At 40.2% G+C, this 21,716-nt stretch overlaps 1 protein-coding gene across 1 annotated transcript in view; it reads left to right on the top strand.

Annotated features, from left to right (window-relative positions):
• Nucleotides 1–21,716, top strand: part of TRHDE (thyrotropin releasing hormone degrading enzyme) — a 1,265,007-nt gene that overhangs the window by 358,041 nt on the left and 885,250 nt on the right. Inside the window, exon 3 of the mRNA XM_044280434.1 lies at nucleotides 19,356–19,482. Within this exon, the coding sequence (XP_044136369.1) occupies nucleotides 19,356–19,482 (127 nt within the window). The remainder of the gene's footprint in view (nucleotides 1–19,355; nucleotides 19,483–21,716) is intronic.

Below are 21,716 nucleotides of genomic sequence, written 5' to 3'. Positions count from 1 at the left end.
CAGTCTCATCAGCCAATCAGAGGTGGCACCAGACAAGAAGATGCCTGTGCAGACAGAGCAGCTGTCATTTTGTGTTGAGCTGTTGATGAGGGTCGATGGGTCTGTGCAGTGTCTGACAGAAAACAAGTGTACACAGTATACAGAGGCACAAGCAAACATCTATTATAACAAATAAAAATTAAATACGTTTGTTACTGTAGGCCTGTGTACAGTCGTGGCCAAAAGTTTTGAGAATTACATAAATATTGGAAATTGGAAAAGTTGCTGCTTAAGTTTTTATAATAGCAATTTGCATATAGTCCAGAATGGTATGAAGAGTGATCAGATGAATTGCATAGTCCTTCTTTGCCATGAAAATTAACTTAATCCCAAAAAAAACTTTCCACTGCATTTCATTGCTGTCATTAAAGGACCTGCTGAGATCATTTCAGTAATCGTCTTGTTAACTCAGGTGAAAATGTTGACGAGCACAAGGCTGGAGATCATTATGTCAGGCTGATTGGGTTAAAATAGCAGCCTTGACCTGTTAAAAGAAGGGTGATGCTTGAAATCATTGTTCTTCCATTGTTAACCATGGTGACCTGCAAAGAAACGTGTGCAGCCATCATTGCATTGCATAAAAATGGCTTCACAGGCAAGGATATTGTGGCTACGAAGATTGCACCTCAATCAACAATTTATAGGATCCTCAAGAACTTCAAGGAAAGAGGTTCAATTCTTGTTAAGAAGGCTTCAGGGCATCCAATAAAGTACAGCAAGCGCCAGGATCGTCTCCTAAAGAGGATTCAGCTGTGGGATTGGAGTGCCACCAGTGCAGAGCTTGCTCAGGAATGGCAGCAGGCAGGTGTGAGCGCATCTGCACGCACAGTGAGGCGAAGACTTTTGGAAGATGGCCTGGTGTCAAGAAGGGCAGCAAAGAAGCCACTTCTCTCCAAAAAAAACATTAGGGACAGATTGATCTTCTGCAGAAATATGGTGAATGGACTGCTGAGGACTGGGGCAAAGTCATATTCGCCGATGAAGCCTCTTTCCGATTGTTTGGGGCATCAGGAAAAAGGCTTGTCTGGAGAAGAAAAGGTGAGCGCTACCATCAGTCCTGTGTCATACCAACAGTAAAGCATCCTGAGACCATTCATGTGTGGGGTTGCTTCTCATCCAAGGGAGTGGGCTCACTCACAATTTTGCCCCAAAACACAGCCATGAATAAAGAATGGTACCAAAACACCCTCCAACAGCAACTTCTTCCAACAATCCAACAGTTTGGTGAAGAACAATGCATTTTCCAGCACGATGGAGCACCGTGCCATAAGGCAAAAGTGGCTCGGGGACCAAAACATTGACATTTTGGGTCCATGGCCTGAAAACTCCCCAGATCCTAATCCCATTGAGAACTTGTGGTCAATCCTCAAGAGGCGGGTGGACAAAAAAAAAACAACTAATTCTGACAAACTCCAAGAAGTGATTATGAAAGAATGGGTTGCTATCAGTTAGGCATTGGCCCAGAAGTTGATTGAGAGCATGCCTAGTCGAATTGCAGAGGTCCTGAAAAAGAAGGGCCAACACTGCAAATACTGACTCTTTGCATAAATGTCATGTAATTGTCGATAAAAGCCTTTGAAACGTATGAAGTGCGTGTAATTATATTTCACTACATCACAGAAACAACTGAAACAAAGACCTAAAAGCAGTTTAGCAGCAAACTTTGTGAAAACTAATATTTGTGTCATTCTCAAAACTTTTGGCCACGACTGTACACACACGGTTATAGGTCAAAATGTATTGGAATGGGTCTATTCCAGATTTCATTTCATATAATATGCACAGACCTATGCTCCATGGAACGGTAGCCCACCTCTTGTTGTTTAATTAGAGCTGGCTTGCACTCACAAATGGACGACACCTCTGTGCTTTCCGTCCTCAAAAGAAAAGCATAGACATAGCGCAGATCAAAACACCAGAGGCTTCACGCAAAGACAATTATAATTTAATATAAAAACATAAAAACGCTTGAACAGCACATGTAATATAAACTTGCCTGACCCAGGTTTCACTCTGCTTCTTCAGGGACATCACATAGTTTGTCTATCCATATAGGCGGTATTGAATCCCATCAAAGCCTATGTTACTTCAGCTTACTGCTGTTAACAAAATTATGTATAAATATATTGCTCTTTAACAATCACAAACTAACAATATTAAAACAGTTTCATCATTATTAAAACAAATCACAATGAAAACATATTTTCATGGCTCATGTATGTAGACCATTTTCATCCCATATTCAAAAACCTCCTACTGGGATGCCTCTTTCAAATTAATAAATCTGACTGAATTGGAATGGATTTTTAATATGCAAACCTTACAACCCAAGTGTTTAAATATAAAATGGGTTATCAAGGCAGTCTGTATGCAGTAACAGTGTGTACCTCAGTAATGAAGTGGCTGATACAGAAGTTAGAACCACTAGGTCAACTAGTGGTTACCACAGCGTTACCGGGAGATCTGGGAGGTAATCAATATAGGAGGACATCTGCATATGAGGGGAGGAGAGCGTTAAGGGCAACCCAGATTGGAGTGAGTAGGAGGAGGTTTTTAAATATGAGATGAAAATGATCCATGAGCCATGAGAATATGCTTCCACTGTAATTTGTTTTAATAATTATTAAATTGTTTTAATATTGTTAGTTTGTGATTGTTTAAGAGCAATATATTTATACAGAATTTTTTTAACCACAATGTATTTAACCACATATAGTCTAGTTTTAAAGGAACAGTGTAGGTAAAGTATAGAAATAAATATTTCAGGGATTTTGATCAGGGCAAGCTTTGAGAAATTGAGGGCCTTGGGCACAATTCTTAATAATACAGCTGCTATAGAACTTTATTCTAAGAGATCTGTGTTCCTACAATAGTTTTTTTTTTTGTTTAAACAGAAAGACAGCTTTTTTTTTTCTTTTAAACCTCATTTTGACGTAGACTTATTGCCAGCACAGCACCCCAATAGCATTTTGCTACTTAGCAATCACACTTTTTTTTTTTTTCAAACTGATTGTTTTAATGAATTGCATTATAGCAAAAGCATTTTATGGAAATAGCATAATTTTTATAATAGTGGACTTTAATGCAGTTTACACCATAGACAAAAATCTTATTGGCCTTTCCTGCATCGTTATATTGTTTGTAATGGTGGGGGGAATAATTGCATTAAAAGTTTCTCAATCATAAAGAAAGATTTTTTTTTAACGTGCATTTCTAAATGCAAATAACACAGTAGACAGCAATCTTAACAGCCTTTTCTGCATTGTTAAATTGGTGGTTTTGGGAGGGGGGGGGGAGTGAATAATCGTATTACAACCTTCCAACATGTGTCTTAACAGTAATGAAAGGTCTTGCTAAACCAATATTTTAAATGCAAATAACACTGTCGGAAAACATCTTCCCAAAGTAAATTTTTCAATAACAGTGTTTATTGTGTTTATAGAAGCGGAAGAGTATTTAATTGTGCCTCTGTCTTTAAATTACCAAAAAGATACTTACAATTTTATTCCATAATTTGTGAAACTTTGTACCAAATTTGTGACTTTTAATTTAGGAAAATTGAGAGTTTTTATTAGGCTTCAGAATATAAAGTCTGGGACATGGAAGAGTTTAAAATAAAATTACCCAACCTTCCAGAGCTAGAATGTGGGTATTAGCAGCAGCAGCCATCCAGGCACCAGTAGTGGTAGACCAAAGTTCTCCCTGGCTTTTTTGGCTTATTTGTCAGGACAAAGAGGAGGATATTGTGGACTGGATGGCTTACTCCCTCTCTCAGCCATAGCAGGATGATGTTGAGGTCATTTATGATTTTGGAGTCAGGGGTTATAGGATTTCTCCTGCTCATCATCCTTGCAGTCCCAGAGAAGCCTTTCAGTTGCATCCTCTCTGTCTTCACGGCCATTTATAGTGGCTACAAGTTTGATCACTACTACCACAAGCACACTTATGCATGGAGTCCCCTGCCACCCCCTGAATCTCCTCCTCTCTTGACTATCTACCATAGTGTTCTTAGGAAAAAAACTTCACCACACACTATGGTAGATAGTCAACTGAATCTCCTTGTTGATTACTTGTGTGAGAGCAGTCAGTGTTTCTACTGCCATTAGGAGGAGGTTCAGGGGGAGACGGGACCCTATTCATTGGTGGGTTGGTGGTAGCAATGTTGGAACTTGTATCCAAGATGGTGTAGGTAGGGGCAATGGTAGCAACAATAGCACTCTCGGAAAATACAGAGAAGAAGGGCCAAGTAGCCCACCATCAGGTATCACAGTCTTATAAAAGTGGCGGGGAGGGTGAGGATTATGATGATGATTGTGTGTTGGACAGGACCTGGGAGCAGAAGAATGTATGGCCAAAACTGCCAGGGCCATATCTGCTTCTATAGTGAGAACTAGTGATGCCACTGATATTGTGGGTGAAAGCTCAAAACATCCCAGAACTAAACAAAGCTCGGCTGCCTCTAGCTCTGTGCGAACAACTCCCGTATGGTGTTTTTTTTCTCCACAAGGCCAGTACACAAAACCACAGCTATGTGCAAGATATGCAAGATTAAAATAAGCTATAGGCATTCAAGCACAAACATAGGCACCTAGGCTCTATTGCAGCACATTAGGCAACATCACCAGATCCTGTGGGAAAACAGAACTGTCCAGCATTCTCAATCAGAACAAGTTTGTCAATTTTTCTCCTTTGTGGCAGACAGCCCACACCCCCAAGCATTACAGTGTCCTTACCATCATCATCATCTTCTTCTTCTCCTGCTCAGACTCCTTCTTCTTTCTCTATCGTTAGACATCCATAATGTAATGTGTGGCACTGAGAAAACTATTTATGACCAGCTATTAGCAAGCTGAACTAACACATGACCAAGTTGCTGGTGGTTCCATGTCTGCAGTACTACTTAGTTGTGGTAAATATGGCACACTTCTGCACCTTCGCCCAAATTTAATTTTTATGGACTCTGGCCCGAGTGGTGGGATGGGACTTTTCTCCAGGTAAGCAAGAGTGCTACCTCATTAAAAAATTATTGACTCTCGTTAGTCAGCAAATGTGGTACACTTTAGTGCCTTGAGCTAAATCAAATGTTTCTTGGCTCTGGCCCGGGCAGTGTGGTGGGACTGTTTGCTAGGCAAGCAAGAGTACCAAAACATTAAAAAAAGTTTCTCCTTAGTCCACCAATGTTCCTTCTCCTAAATGCTCCTTTGTCTAAATTTATTTTTCCAAGCTCTGGCTGGAGCAATGTGGTGGGACTTATGGCCAGGCAAGCAGGAGTACCAGCTCATTCAGAAACAAGTGGCACACTTCTGTGCCTTCACCAAAATTTTAGTTACCTCTTTCTAGCTGTTTCTGCTAGAACAAGGAGCAGATAAAGGTGCAACAGGTTCAGTTTGATAGCTGTTACAGTACATGATGGAACAGTTTTTTCCACTGCATCACCACTAGAGATGAGCGAATCAAAGCTGACAAAGTGGAACTCATTTAGAATTTCAGGAAAAATTTGATTTGCAACAAATGCAAATTTCCTCACGCTTTGTGGTAACGAATCACATTTTTCCTAAAATGGCGGCTACACATGTGAAGACTGAGGACATGGGACAAGGAACTCTGGGAAGGTGGGATCACCCAGATTGACATGTCTGTATGTAGCCAATCAGCAGCCAGTCAGCCCTGTGATGTAACAGCCCTATAAATACGGCAGCCATCTTAGAGTCAGACATTTTCCAGCGTTCAGAGTGCAGGGACTGACGTATGAAGGTGCTAGGGACAGCAATTGGAAAAACCTGATTGTGGGGAAAAAAAAGGATTTATAAGTGCAGGGAAAGGATAGGGATGAATCATTTCACAGCATCTTAGTACATAAAGAGACATCAAAAGGCGCTAGGGACATTGATAAGATAGCGATTTACAAGTGCAGGGAAAGATTATTTGGGGATCCAAATAGCCATTAGACAGCTCTGTCATTCCAGTTATTTGTTATTGGGCTGCAAGTGCTATGTTGAAAAGCCTTTAGTGGCTTATATCTTAGTATCTTTAGTATCTTATATCAGTACTACAAGAAAAATATATACAAATTTCACTTCTGCAGTTATTTCTGTTGAAAGCGTATAGGTGAGTATTTCGTATAGGTGAGTATTTCAGTAAAAAAATAAAAAAAATATACTCACTGCACTGTTGCAGTTATTTATGGTGAAAGCATATAGGAACATATTTCAGTACTACAAGAAAATATATGCGCACTTCACTCTTTACGTTTTTTCAGGTCAAAAAATATAGGGTCGTATTTCAGTAAAAAAATTAAAAATATATACGCACTGCACTTTTGCAGTTATTTCTGGTGAAAGCGTTTAGTGGCCTGTTTCTGTACAAAAAGAAAAATATATATGCACTTTTAAGGGTGTTTTTTATTATTATTATTTTTATTTAATTTGTTTAGTTCAGCTACAAGTATGTCAGGCAGAGAAGTGCCAGGCCATGCACAGAGGAGTGACAGAGGCCTAAATGTTTCTGGCGCCAGCAGAGGTCACAGCAGAGTAAGGGGGCGTGGTAGCAGGAGTCGCAGCGAGAGGCCTGAGATCCTGGTGTCATCTAGCGGTTGTGTCTTGACCAGCAACCCAGCGGTTCTTGATTGGTTAACTCAGTCATCAAGCTCCTGACCCAGAGACCATTAAGGAGGATATCAGTGATGTGCAGACACCACTCAATAATGATGAACGCGATTGCACTTCGGAGCCAGGTGAAGAACGGGCTTTGTCATCACCAGAAGAAGAGGGTGGCAGCTTGCCTGTCAGGCAGCGGCTGAGCCAGAAAGTCGCTAGCGTGGCCAGGAGTCAGCAGGGTGGCAGCAGTGGGAGGTCGGGAGCCAAATGGGCACGGGGTAGACCACCCGCTGTGCAGCATCCTACTTGCCCAGAAAGAAGTGATGCACGTGTTCACGGAAGCAGCAGCAGTAGCAGTCAGACAGTGAGTATTGTTGGGGGGAAATCAGGTATTCGGCGGTGTGGCAGTTTTTTGTGAAGCCGCCGGAGGAGGTCAACATGGCCATATGTAGAATATGTGGGCAGAAGGTGAAGCGTGGCCAGGGTGCCAATGTTGACACCACGGCCCTGGGTCAACATATGGAGCGTCACCATAAAGTGGCAACCGCTGCATCACCCAGTGGCACACACCCGGTTTCAGCCAGTTAAGGTTCCACCACCTCAGCTGAAGGGAGCTGTCTGTCATTCCCATCTTCTGCCGGTCCTGATGCTCCTGCTCCTTCTCCTCCTCCTATTCCTCGCCAGTTCTTCAGTCAGCAATCGATCACCAAAGCAATTACCAAGACATAACAGTATGCGTGCACGCATCCAATGGCGCAGAAGTTGATCATGCTCCTGTCCAAGTTACTAGTGCTTCAGTCCCTCCCTTTCCAAGTGGTGGACTCTGCACCTTTCAGAGAACTGATGCCTTGTGCTGAACCGAGGTGTAGCGTCCCAAGTCGTCATTTCTTTGCGAAAAAGGCAGTACCAGCCCTACACAAACATGTAGAACAGAAAGTTGGGCCAGTCCTGGAGCCTGTCAGTGTCTGCCAAAGTGCACGGCAGTGCCATGTGGAGCTATAACTACAGTCAGGGACAATACATATCCTTTACGGCCCACTGGGTGAATGTGGTTCCTGCAAAGCCACACCAGCAACTTGGCCAGGTGATGCCGTTTCGGCATCCACGTTCTCACACCATTGCTCCTGCAACAATGTCCACCTCTGCCTCCTCATCCTCCACCATGTTCTCAGCCTCCACTGCATGGACAATCCACAGTGCCCCTCCAGTATACCACATGGGCAGAGCAAGGCAGTGTCATGCTGTTCTGCAACTCTGGGAGAACATAGTTACACAGGGGAGGAACTGCTCCATGTCCTTCAGCAAGAAATCAAATCCTGATGCTGCTGCTACTGCCATCTCCATACTATGTCACCTTGCCACTCTGAGGAATCCTGCTACTGCCATCTCCACACTATGTCACCTTGCCACTCTGTGGTATCCTCCTGATGACGCTGCTGTTGCTGCCACCTCCACACTCTGTCATTGGGCCACTATGTGGTCTCCTCATGCTGCTTCCACCTCATCAATATGTCATACCTCTCTGTGGACTTCTCATGCTGTTCCCACCCTCCCCACTTCATGATTGGGCCATTATTTTGCCTTTCGGCCTGTCAGACATCATTGTTTATTTGACCTATCTTCTGATCTGTCAGAAGAAAGGAAAATTGAGACGCACAACAAATCCTGTCTGTGTAGCAGCTGTAAGGCCTTTATGGTCCCATCAGATGTCAAAAACACAAACTTACTGCTGAAAACCTCTCCACTCTATCAGTGGGCTCTACTTGTATAAGCGTTTAATAGAACAGATACTGAAGACATCTATGTGGAATCAGCTGATGAGGTTGTAAAAGAAGTGTGCTTCTTCTTGACGCTAACATCGACCTGTAAGGCCTGATACTTCAGTTATTTGGTCCGTTTTGGCCCTGTGACTGCCCAAATAAGTGAAGTATGCAGTGATTCTAAGAGCGACCCCTGTCATCTGCATGTCATACTGATTCACAGTATTGTTTCATTACCACAGCAGACTCCCTATGCGTGTTACTGCAAGGCACTGTGTTCTACACCACTATAAAGGCTCTCTGCAGCTCGGAAATAGCAGTTTTTAAAAAATAATTTGCTGTGAATTAATTTGGATCAAAGCAAATTTTTCCAAAGAAATTCATCGAACCAGCGAATAGAAGTTTTGATAAATTTGCTCATCTCTAATTACCATCTTTAAAAACCTTTTTCGTTAATATGGAAATGGTGAACACCTTGGCACCTTTGTTAAAATGTATATCTTTTGTATGATATTTGTACTTCTGGCCAGCCCGTCCATTTTATTTATCAAAAACATTGTTTAAAATTGTCTCATTCTCTAAAAGACTGTGGCCTTTCCCTGGCGCATACTGTATGTACTGACCCCAAGGACTTGTGGGCAGGCAGACTGGAACAGTGGCTCAAACAGGCCCAGTATGCTCTTTCTGTTCTCTTTTGCCCAGCCTCTGCTTTCGTCTCAGAGAAGACTTTTAGAATTTTTTCCATACCATATAAAGGGGAGAGAAAATGCATAAATTCAGAAAAAAATTTACTGAGATAATATTTTTTTTATAAAAAATCTGAGTCCTAGGAGACTACAAAGAGTTATCTACCAATTGGAGCAACTTTGGTTGAGGTAGAATCAATTTAGTTTCCAAACTGAGTTTTTTTTTAAAAAATTGGCGAACCTGAAACAAACCAAATCCGAAAAGGTTCTCTCATCTCTAATGTATATGTATGAGGGGGCCAATAAGCAATTTACTCAATAACTACCCAAAGTGTATGGCCAGCCTTAGACCAGAAATTAAATTTAGACAGATGGTGGTGGTGTGTGGATCTCTATTGCAATAACAAAGAGTCATACAGAATTAAAGAATGATTGCTGCTTTGATTTAAAAACAGTGCAACAGCTTTTCATGGGTTGTGTCTGGTATTGTAATTAAATTAAATTGCATTTAATGGAGCTGAGCCACAGTATTGCAGACAATATTTAGATGGGTGTGGCACTGTTTTTAGAATAAAACAGACAAACTGATCTAATGCTATGGGACCACTTAAAAATAACTCACAAATCATTTGTGTGGCATGTGCTAGGGAACATAGTTATTGTAGCACATAGTTTTCTACTGTTTTATTCTTGAATCTGATATAATTTTTTAAAAGTCAGATTAAAAGTACAGAATTTATGTCCGTGTTTAAACCCACCATACCAAGTTTTATTAAATTAAAAAGATTTTTCTTCCATTTTTGAATAAGCGAGGCTATAAGTATACAGTATGCATTTTCCTGTGGCGTAATAGTTACTGCCAGCATCATCTATTTCCTTCAGGCTCAGTGTTGACATTAGTTACTTAATTCTAGCACTGCTAATCCATTGTGGAATAATGGAAAAAGCAAGAGACAGGCCGAATCTGTCTTCCATACACTATAACTATATTTTTTTAACTAAAAATAAAAAAAGAACTTTCATTTTTTGTGTGATTTAGACAGTTTTTATACCTGAACCCTTTTTACCGCCAATGTACCTGCCTCCAGTGTTTTGTGTATTCAAGACTATGGTGACACCGCAGGAAAATCTCCTGACTTGTAAAAGGTATAGTAGACATGACATATATGAATATATATATATATATATATATATATACCATAAGGTAAACAGTATATGCTTTTGTACAATGAGAGTCAGTGAGTTATATATTGAACTGCAGTGCCGACTTCTCCTTAGTACAGAGCTGTACAGCCTCTCTGTGCTGCCCTAGTATCAATCTAATAGTGGCATTATGCCAGCCATATTTTGCAGTACAGAAAACAAAATTAGGCACTGTTGTTGAGGATGTCATGATATTAATGTGAAACCATTACAATATGGCGCTGGCACCTAGATGTTTACATAGTTTACATACCAAAGTTTGTAAAATAATGCACAATGCGCAGATGCCAAGTGTTTCCTTTTGCCTTCTTTTTGCACTTTAGCCAATGAAACAATGCATGCGCTTCAGTAGAGGAACACCCTCTCTGATGATATATAAACTGTTTAACTTCCTTTAATAAATTAGTTCTGCTTTGATACTGCAAGGTGTCAGTGTGTCAGTGTGGTCCTTCCATGCACGATAAACCAACAGCTTTGGAGCAGACTGTCAATAAGACAGCACCGCTTGTGTGCATCCAAAACACTATGATAAACCCTAAGCTATATAAACATAGCTAATGGTCCAAACACTAGATTTTGCTGACTTTGACCCTGAAGTACGTGCATGCTAAAATGTTATGAGCAAACAGGGATCTCTTACATGTTTCTCACTAACTTTAACAGTAGTTAGTTACTTGCTTAGTATGGTGTCTACGGAGGGAGTTATTTTTTTTTATTGTTACACTTAAAAAAAAAAAAAAAGTTTCTATAGTTCTTTGCTGGGTATAGTAAATGCTATGTGCAGTTTGTTTCCAGAGTCTTGAATTCTAGTCCATTGGGCTTGTCTGTGTGTATCCTGGAATTTGTGGTCCTATGCTCTTATTGTTAAATGTATTGTAATGGTGTTTGTTGGGAGTCTAGCTTTCTGTTAGCTGTTTGGGTTGTGATTTGTTACTGTTTTGTTGGCTAGGTTTTATTCCTATTATTTATATTCATCACTCTCCACCTGTAAGCCATTGATATCTGCCATCTGTTCCATAGCTGGACTCCATCTTTCCTTATCTATTGCCATCTTCTTCCAGTTATCTGTCATCTGTCAGTGAGTTATTATTCTGTTGCCTGTCTATCTGATATTTGCTTCATATATCTTTTCTTGCAATCATCCTGTGTTTATGTAATTCTTCTCTACTCATGCCCTGAGGTTATCTGAGTAGCAACAGCCATAGTTAGAAGTTGGGAAAATTGACTGCTATATGTTAAGCTCTACAGTCTTATAATAGCATTGTTACCTAAACTGACAATAATCCAATTCAACCATGAAAGTCCATGTACTGCTGAGCGCTATAAAAAAATGATCTATATTCATTGCTTCTGTGGTAACATAGGTGTTCCCATTTATTGGTCCCATGCAGAGGAAGCTTCAAGCACATGTCCTTTTTGGTAGCTTCTACAGAGAATTAAATTAAGATGCTCTCTATGACTTTGCTTTTCCTCAGCTACTTTAATACACATTTCTCTAGCAAGCCTGTTTTCATTCAATCTTCTCAAGTTCTCCATAAAATGTTTAATTTCTTTTATTACTTTAACTTTAGTAAGATGATTATTAGTATGTGTGAAAGATAAAGCTTCCATTAGTGATATCCAAATTAATTATCACCTCTGAGTCTTATTAAATGTGGGAGGTGAAGGTGTGTGTGGTTCCATGTGATTCAATGCTTTACATCTTTCAACATGATAGCTATGCCATAAAACATGTTGACTCTATTGACTTAATGTCAATGGAAATAACATATCACTTCCACAGCTGCTGATAATACATCAGGCTTTGAAGGGAAACGTTAGGCTGGCATCATATGTAGTAGTAGTATTGTGCCCTTTGTCTAATTACCATGTGGTTTTTCATATTACTGGACATAATCCTGGTTTTGTGATACAATTACTGGTCACATGGTTGTTTGCATAAAACCCCTCTATTTAACATGCTTCACTTGTAAATCCTGTGTGGTCAAATACTGCATCACAAACTGAAGTATAACTCATGTGCTGCATAATGGGTATGGCATGCAGTTAGATTGCTGCATGTGAGCCTATCATATATAAAGCTACCCAAGCAGACAATACAGATGAAGCAGACCTAAGGTTGTCATTTGCCATTAATCAGTGTGATAACATATTGGGTCTCATATAGAAAGTCTATTACAGGCAAAACTTGCTTATTTAATTTTCAAACCTGCAATGCAAAATCAATAGAATTTTATTGATAAAAAAACTAAATTCATTATATAATGATGGACAAATTATACTCATTAGGGTGCTTGTCATGGACGTACCGAGACATATGGACGTTCCTTCGACAGGTGGCAGGAGATCTGTGAGACTGGCAACACGTGGTTTGATGTGACATGTTTTCCTTTTGGATTAAATAACATCTGTGTTGTTTCTGGTGCTTGCCACACCTTCTTTCCCCAGGTGTGGCTATTCTGGTCATTTTATCTTCTCTATTTATTGTTGTTTTTCCCACTATGCTATGCGGTTTATAGCTTCTGTTGAACTTGTGGTTAGCCTATGTTTGGTTCTCGGCTGAGTTCCTGGTGCTACCAAAACTTCATTGAAGATAAGTGTTTCCTTTCCCTTTTGTATTTTTGTTTATATATGTGTGTGTTGCCTTTCCCTGTTGTTTGTCATTAGGCCTGAGGGAGACTCCTGTTCGTCCTTCCCTTTGGAGAAACAGGTAGATTCAGTCCAGACATTAATCTGGTGTATGAACTTGCCTACCTTTGGGGCTGTTCATACTAGTAGTCTGTCAGCACTTCCCTAGTCTCCCTGCCTTATTCCGGTATCCCTTTTTCCCTTCTAAGTTTTTTTTCCCAGTAAAACCACCAGTTTCAAATTTAAGCTGTGGGAAATATGAAATGCAAGAATGCAAGAAACAGGCTCAGACTGGCCCACCCCCAGTCTCCTGCGCCCGGAGATAAGACGGAGGAGTAATTATTTCTCTTGTTTCTCAGGAGAGAGATAATTATTGTAGCCACTAGGTGGCAGTATTGCACAGTGTTGCAGCCTTGTACTGGTGTAACTCTAAATGCATCTCTAATATTGCCCCTTCTCCAGTTACCCCTGCTCCAGCATCCCCACTATTACCCTGCGTCAGTTGACCCTAATGCCTCTGTTTCAGTCATTACCCTCCGTTTGTACCCTTTGCTCCAATTGCTCCTCTAGCACCTTTGCTTTGGCTTTGTTAAAGGTTATGACCTGCAAAGGGGGTTGGACTTATGAATGAAAAGTTCTGCACAGTGCGTCACATTTTCCAGTATTGACACATATGGTTTACATGGCTGTGGCGATGATATTCCATATTTACAGGCATCACTGCTGCCATGTAAAGAGATACTGGTGGCGAAGTGGTGGAGGATTTAAAGAGGTTGTCCAGGTTTTCAAGTTATCCTCTCCACACCATAGGCGTTTACAAAAAAGGGGGGGGGGGGACCTAACCTGGGTTTTATCATTATGTGGAATTAAAAGTGAAGTTTTAATACACACTTTATACCTGTGTCAAGATAGGTGTAGGCCATTCTTGGCATTAATACATATGTGCACACCATAGGGGTCCAACCATTTGTGGAGTTCGATTCTGCAACCCCCACTGATCCCAGGAATGGCTCCTGTTCCCCCTTTTTATGGTGTGACAGGCTACACATACGACCTGCTGCTCCATTCATTCTCTTTGGGACCACTGGAATTAGCCAATGCTGTTCTCTGCCATCTCCGGCGTTCTCATAGAGAATGGATGGAGAAGAAGGGAATATGCTCGACCTGCCACTCAATGAAGAAGGGGGATCAGTTGGGGCTCCAGCGTTCAGACCCCCACGGATCACTTAGTTATCCTCGATCCTGTGGATACAGGAGAACTAGAAAAGTGGACACAGGCCCTTTAACAGGTGAGCATTTCCATTTTAATTTGACACATATTTTGGGCCATTTTTTTATTTTTTTTTAATTTAATTCTTTTACACCCAAAGAAAACCTTTAAAGATAGGGGATGTGAAAAGGTCCAACAGCTATAACACGACAGATGATAAGTGTCTGATTGATGTCGATCTGACTGCTGGGACCTCCATGATCAAGGGAATGTGGTCTTAAGACCCTTGTGTACATAGTAACATAGTAACATAGTACATAAGGCCGAAAAAAGACATTTGTCCATCCAGTTCAGCCTGTCATCCTGCAAGTTGATCGAGAGGAAAGCAAAAATAAAAACTGTGATTTAGAAGCCAATTTTCCCCACTTTAGGGGAATAAAAAATTCCTTCCAGACTCCAATCAGGCAATCAAAATAACTCCCTGGATTAACCCCTCTCTAGTAGCTATAGCCTGTAATATTATTACACTCCAGAAATACATCCAGGCCACATAGAGTGGAGGTAATGTAACTGAATGTCTCAGGATCCCTTTTTTCATGATCAGTGTGTGTTTCAGCAGTCAGACTCCAGCAATATGATATTTATCACCTATCCTGTGGCTAGGCTATAGGTCATTATGGTAGGACAACCCTATTTAATATATTGTAGATTAAGTGCAATTTGAGGAGGCTAAGATTTGGTAAATTTCATGCGGGACATTGATGCTTAAAAGGGTTAAAGGGTTTGTCTAACTTCAGTAAATTACATTTATCATGCAGTTAATACAAGGCACTTACTAATGTGTTGTGATTGTCCATATTGCCTCCTTTCCATCACATTATACACAACACGTATCCGTGGTTATTACCACCGTGTAATCCAGCAGTGGTGGCCGTGCTTACACACTATAGGGAAAGACTGGAAATGCTCATAGGCCAACACCTTTACCTATAGTGTGCAGATTAGAGACCAGGTCAATGCCACACAGAGTTCTAGCAGCAGACACATCTCTACAACAACTGTTAAGAGGAGACTGTGTGAATCAGGCCTTCATGGTAGAATATCTGCTAGGAAACCACTGCTAAGGACAGGCAACAGGCAGAAGAGACTTGTTTGGGCTAAAAAACACAAGGAATGGACATTAGACCAGTGGAAATCTGTGCTTTGGTCTGATGAGTCCAAATTTGAGATCTTTGGTTCCAACCACCGTGTCTTTGTGCGATGCAGAAAAGTTGAACGGATGGACTCTACATGCCTGGTTCCCATCGTGAAGCATGGAGGAGGAGGTGTGATAGTGTGGGGGTGCTTTGCTGGTGACACTGTTGGGGATTTATTCAAAATTGAAGGCATACTGAACCAGCATGGCTACCACAGCATCTTGCAGCAGCATGCTATTCCAACCGGTTTGCGTTTAGTTGGACCATAATTTATTTTTCAACAGGACAATGACCCCAAACACACCTCCAGGCTATGTAAGGGCTATTTGACCATGAAGGAGAGTGATGGGGTGCTGCGCCAGATGACCTGGCCTCCACAGTCACCGGACCTGTACCCAATCGAGATGGTTTGGGGTGAGCTGGACCGCAGAGTGAAGGTAAAAGGGCCAACAAGTGCTAAGCATCTCTGGGAACTCCTTCAAGACTGTTGGAAGACCAGTTCAGGTGACTACCTCTTGAAGCTCATCAAGAGAATGCCAAGAGTGTGCAAAGCAGTAATCAAAGCAAAAGGTGGCTACTTTGAAGAACCTAGAATATGACATATTTTCAGTTGTTTCACACTTTTCTGTTATGTATATAATTCCACATGTGTTAATTCATAGTTTTGATGCCTTCAGTGTGACTCTACAATTTTCATAGTCATGAAAATAAAGAAAACTCTTTGAATGAGAAGGTGTGTCCAAACCTTTGGCCTGTAATGTATGTATGTTTGTGATGCAGGCAGAGTGACTGCTCAGCCTTTTGATCAGATTCTGATCCAGGGACTCAGTGCTCTATTTTAACCATCTGCTGGCAAAACACCCTTGCCAGTTATAGGTTTTCCCTTGCTATGCTCCTGTTGCTTCAGTGTGTTCTCAGATTGTTGCTATTTGGATTTTACTTTGGCTTGATTTTGACTGTTCTCTCTGCTCTGTGATTTTATACCCTGTTTGAAGTCCGGTTTTGACCCTTGGCTTAGCTATTTGTTACCACTCTCCTGTCTGCGATTTTTTACTGTATTGCCCCCCTGGCTTTAACTAATTTTTGTACAACACTTCTCTGTTTGTTTTTCAGTTTGGATTTTCTGTTGTGTGAACAGGTCCCTGAATTTTTTTTACCACGGGCGCTTGGTTTGGCTCTCTGCAATTATCACCAGTCAACCAGTTGTTGAATCACCACTTAGGGCTTGCTATGCAAGTAGGCAGAGACAGTGGGTTGGGCTCCAGTTGGGGATCACCATGTGAGTGATCACCATGTGTCTACGGTTGGTCATGACATTATTCTTAGACAGTGTAGGTGGCCCAAAAAAATAATAATAATAACCTCAGTTATTCTGGTGCTTTTTCACTGGTGAAAAGGCCAGAACCAATTTCACTTGTGTAAGGTCCCTTGTCCAGGTATCAAATCTTAGCTCAGTTATTTGCATATGGCTAACTACCAACACCTAATTTATACTCTCTCACAGGGGTGCTCAATCGGCTTCCCACAATATGACTCTATGGGGCCATCAACCATCAAAAGACAGAAACGTGCCCTAGTGGACCCTAGTATCTTTCAGGTTCTACTTGACCCCGTGTTGATATGTAGTGTGATGTTAATAGGATGTATGGTGCCCTTGAATCTAAGGACCTGTATTGCTCCTGCCAAAAAGGTAGGTTTAGTTACTAGTCTCATGTAAAGTTTTTTTTTTTTTATCTTACAGAAATATACCATTTGGAGATCTTTTTATATTCAAATAGAAATTTATAGTTTAATACTTGTCTACACACTGTACTCTGAAATATTCTCCTTTGTATAATAGTAGAGGGAAAGAAGCTATAGTCCTGGCTTGTCATTGTAGTGTTTGTCATATATAAGATGGGTGGGAGGTGCAATTACAAATGCTTAATATTAAATAATTGCAATAATTATTGCAATTAATATTATTTAGAATAATATTTAATATTTAAGGATTTAGGAGAAATGATTCTAAATACTAAGAGAGGTTATGCCACAATTGATGTAAAATTGAAAATCAGTCTCTTTCTAACAAAAGAAGAACCAGCCCTGTACCTCACATGGATCCAGAATTCACAGAGTTGTAGATGGAAATGTAAAAATGTTCTGAGTGTTGGAATATATTAACACAAAGAATTGTTATTTCACGTTGTGCTAAAATGTAATTGACTCATAGAATAATGGTAACATGCCAGTTTCAGTGCACAGTTAACTCTGTAAATATAAAACCCCTCAAAAAAATATTTCCCATACATGATATGGTAACCTAAATGCCTATATGTATCCTATAAAGTCCCATAGCAAGTATTAAAATGGTGTCACCTTTATGGTCGTTTTTAATACTACCCTACTCTCAGCTCCCTGGGACAGGAGAATTTGGTGCAATTATGCCCCATCTATTTTCTGTCACTTCTGACATAATGTCCCATGCCACCATTTGTGAGACTTGTTAAGAGAAGATTTCTGCTCACAATCAGTGATGGCCAGTTCGCCGTGTTCGCCCGCGAACACATGCGGGCTGCCATCTTAAATCACAAGCCCTTACCTGTGCCTGCACCGCGAGCCGGTCTGAAACAAATGCGGTCACCGGGAGCAGGCAGTTCCGAGAACAGCCCGATGAAGGCCCCCGGTGGCTGTTCTCGGAACTGCCTGCTCCTGGTGACCGCATTTATTTCAGACCGGCTCGCTGCACAGGCATAAGTAAGGACTTACCTGTACATCGCTGGACTAGTCAGTTAAGACGGCAGCCCGTATGTGTTCACGGGCGAACACGGCAAACTGGCCATTACTGCTCACAATCTCGTCATCCAAATAAACACTTTTCTCTATGGCCCTATATTAGCTACCTAAACCTGTTCTCCATGGGCCCAGCTGCATAGCATGCTTCTATAATATGTATTCCCTTGTGATCACTATATTGTCCAAAGTGGGCAACCACTTTATTATTAAATGAAGTTTTCTTCATGCATCTTCTTCAATCCCTCAAATAAGAAATACTGCTTCTTTTTAAACTGTGGATTGATAGTTACAAATATACATAAAGAGTGAAGTACGTTTGTTTTAAAAATATCACAGAAATCATATTAATCACATAGTAATCATCAAGAGATCATGGGGTTGAAAAGCTTTGTCAGACTACATGTTGAAAAGTGCATAAAAAGAAATGTTCCACCCATGAGAAATCACAGCGCAGGGCCTATGATATTGCTTTGGATTTTATCTCAACTATTCTCTAAAGAACCTACTTTTATGTAAATGTGTATTTTTGCAGAATAAAGCTAGCATGTAGGCTTGTGAAAAGAAATGCTCACTGTAATTATTCTCCACATTGACAGGGTTATTTATGAGTTCTGTATGAATAATTGATAATAATTTAGCATAACAATACTTTTTCAGCATTTTATGATAGTGTTTGAGTTAAAACTAGAGTGTTTAAAAGTGTGCAGAAAAGTAAAAGGATATTTAGCAGAGCGCAGCAGCAATAGATCTGCAATATTAATTGTCTGTTGAGAAAATTACTTAAACAAGGTTTATTTTATGCCGCAGTTTAGCTCTATATAAATAACATGTGCATGAGAAATACTGTAGAGAAGCTGTGCTGCAGTTTTATATTCTGACAAGTATTATTTTTATGCATTAGGAGAAGAAAAAAAAACCTCAATAATAAATTTTTCCTTTTTGAGTGTTCCAGAACACCCTACCTGCATATAAAATTGACACATCCATTTTGCTAATACAGTGTAGCATCATATCTTTTGCAAACACATGTGAGTAATTCCGTTGAAATATTTTCTTGACTTTTAAAACAGCATAAATCTCTTTTGGAGCTAAGGAATAAAAAACATTGTAGTGTAAGGATGAATCTTTTTTGGTTCAAAAAACAGCAACGTTATCTTGTATTCCTATAAGTGTCTGAGCTTCCTACGTTTTTCCATCTGCAGCTCATATTACAAGAAGTGATAAATCTTCTAAACTGGTCATGTATTTCTTTTTCTTTTTAGGTGAGATTATATGCACGACCAGACGCAATAAGAAGAGGATCTGGGGACTATGCCCTTAATATAACAAAAAGGCTTTTGGAATTCTATGAGGATTACTTCAAGGTTCCTTATTCTTTGCCAAAATTAGGTAAGGGTGAGAAGCTTACATATTGAATAACATTGGCTTTTCATTTATTTCCAATGATATACTATAAAATGTCCATTATGCAGTCAGTGTTCTCAATCTGAAGATTTACAATAGTTATCCTGAAAAACTTCTGAGAGCACCTATTAAAAGGCAGAGCTGTATTTTAAGCGCAATGTAAAGGGCAGGTTAGGATATGTCAAACTGTCACTTGGTATGTTTGATGTTTTTCTCTATGTATAGCACCTAAAACAACCTTGAATGATAAACGAAAAGTCAGATCGTAGAAGGTCTACTTTAAAACTAGTGATATAGAAGGTTTGTATATAAAATGCATGTATGTGTATATTTTAAATTCTGTTCTTTCTAAAACGAAACCTCTCTCATATTTCTGTTACTTTTTTCCTAATTGTTCAGGGTAAATATGTGTTGTCAAGGGAAGGGTCCAATATTGTATTCTGATATGAATGTGTTGTGCTGGCTAATCACAAATCACACCAAAGCAGCACATTGCTTATAGCCAGATCGGATATTTCTGCAACATGCCTTGGAACTGAAACAACTAGCTCTATATTTGAAAAGAAGCAGCCTTCAATCTAAGCAACATGGTACAGATTAATCGATCTTGCAGATAGTGTAGAGTTACTCAAGTAGACTATGGGTACAGCCACAAATTTAAATTTCTTGATGCAGTTTCTGGAAGCCAAAACTAGGAGTGAATTCAAAAGAGGTGGTCATATCTATTCTTTATAATTTCTCTAGTTTTATGATCTGTTTCTCCCAAAATTTATCATAGTGTCTGCTGCGTGATGGTGCATGGTTAGACACTTTTTTTATACCATCTATTTGTAGGCCTGCATTTTGTACAAACTTTTGCCATATGTCACAACTTAAGTCTTGTCCACTTCCTGCTATGCCAGATTCCCTTTTGTGATAAGCCATTCCCCTTATCAAGCGAAACATAGCGAATTCATCTTTTTGGCACATAGGTCTCAAACTTAAAGAGGACCTTTCACTAGAATAAAACATCTAAACTAACTATACAGACATGGAGAGCGGCGCCCAAGGATCTCCCTGCACTTACTGTTATACTTTGGCGCCGCTCGGTTCTCCCGGTATAGCCTAATTTTCAACAGCTAGGCTACATGCATGCAACAGTGACAAAAAGTCCCTTAAAAATGGATAAAATGTCCATTTTTAAAGGATGTTTTTTTCACTGATACCTTTCTGAAAAATGGACCTATTCAATTGAATCAGGGCAGTCAGTCAGTGAAAAACTGGCAAGATAGAACATGTTCTATTTTTTGATGTCCGTTATTCAATGGCCGCCAAAACACCTGCCGTGTGAACAACCCAATAGAATACTATTGGTCTTAAACGGACCTGTGATGGCCGTAAAAAAAAATGGACATAACATGGTTGTTTTTCACTATTGTGGCTTTTTTAGTATTTTGCTGTCCGCAAACAATGGATCCGCAAAAAATATGAATGATGTCCGTGTGCATTCCGTTTTTTGCGGAATGGAAGTCCCCTAATAGAACAGTACTATCCTTGTCCGTTATGCGGACAATAATAGGGCATGTTCTATCTTTGAACGGAAAGGAAAAAAACAAAATACGGAAATGGAAGGCATACGGAGTACCTTCCGTTTTTTTTGTGGATCCATTGAAATGAATGGTTCCGTATACGGAATGCAAAAAATGGAACGTAAACATTTGTGTGCAAGAGGCCTAAGATAAAAAAGAAATACCTAAAGCATTCTATGTGTTGTAAAAAATGAAGAACATAAAACCTGAAAAAAATGCTAGTATTGTCGTACATTTCCTCATGCAGTAAAGACCCTAAAGTAACATACGTCCACATAATCAACTCAGGCCACCACAAAATTTAAGTTATGTCTCATGCAGATATGTAAATGATTACAGGTGTGGTCTGAACAGAAAGTTCTCTACTACTGCCCTATGAAAAGGCTTTTAGACGCTACTTTTGGGTAGTGTACCTCAAGAAGAGGTCATTTACCGATGGCTTGTGATGTCGCCGTTTGCTCCTTTGTCTCGTTCTCACAACCGAAAACAACCGCCAGAAGTACAATCGTGAAATCCCTGGTGTAGTGTGCGTCGATGTGTGCGCAATTCCTCCAAATTAACATCACAGAGACGTTCTCAAGTAGGTTCCAATAATGTGCCTCCCTCCCAGCAGCTAGGCATGGTTTATTTATACCAGAAGATGGGAGGCGG

The sequence above is a fragment of the Bufo gargarizans genome, chromosome 2 (assembly GCF_014858855.1).
Source record: "Bufo gargarizans isolate SCDJY-AF-19 chromosome 2, ASM1485885v1, whole genome shotgun sequence".
NCBI lineage: Eukaryota > Metazoa > Chordata > Amphibia > Anura > Bufonidae > Bufo > Bufo gargarizans.
This window is presented reverse-complemented; position numbering and strand designations above follow the sequence as displayed.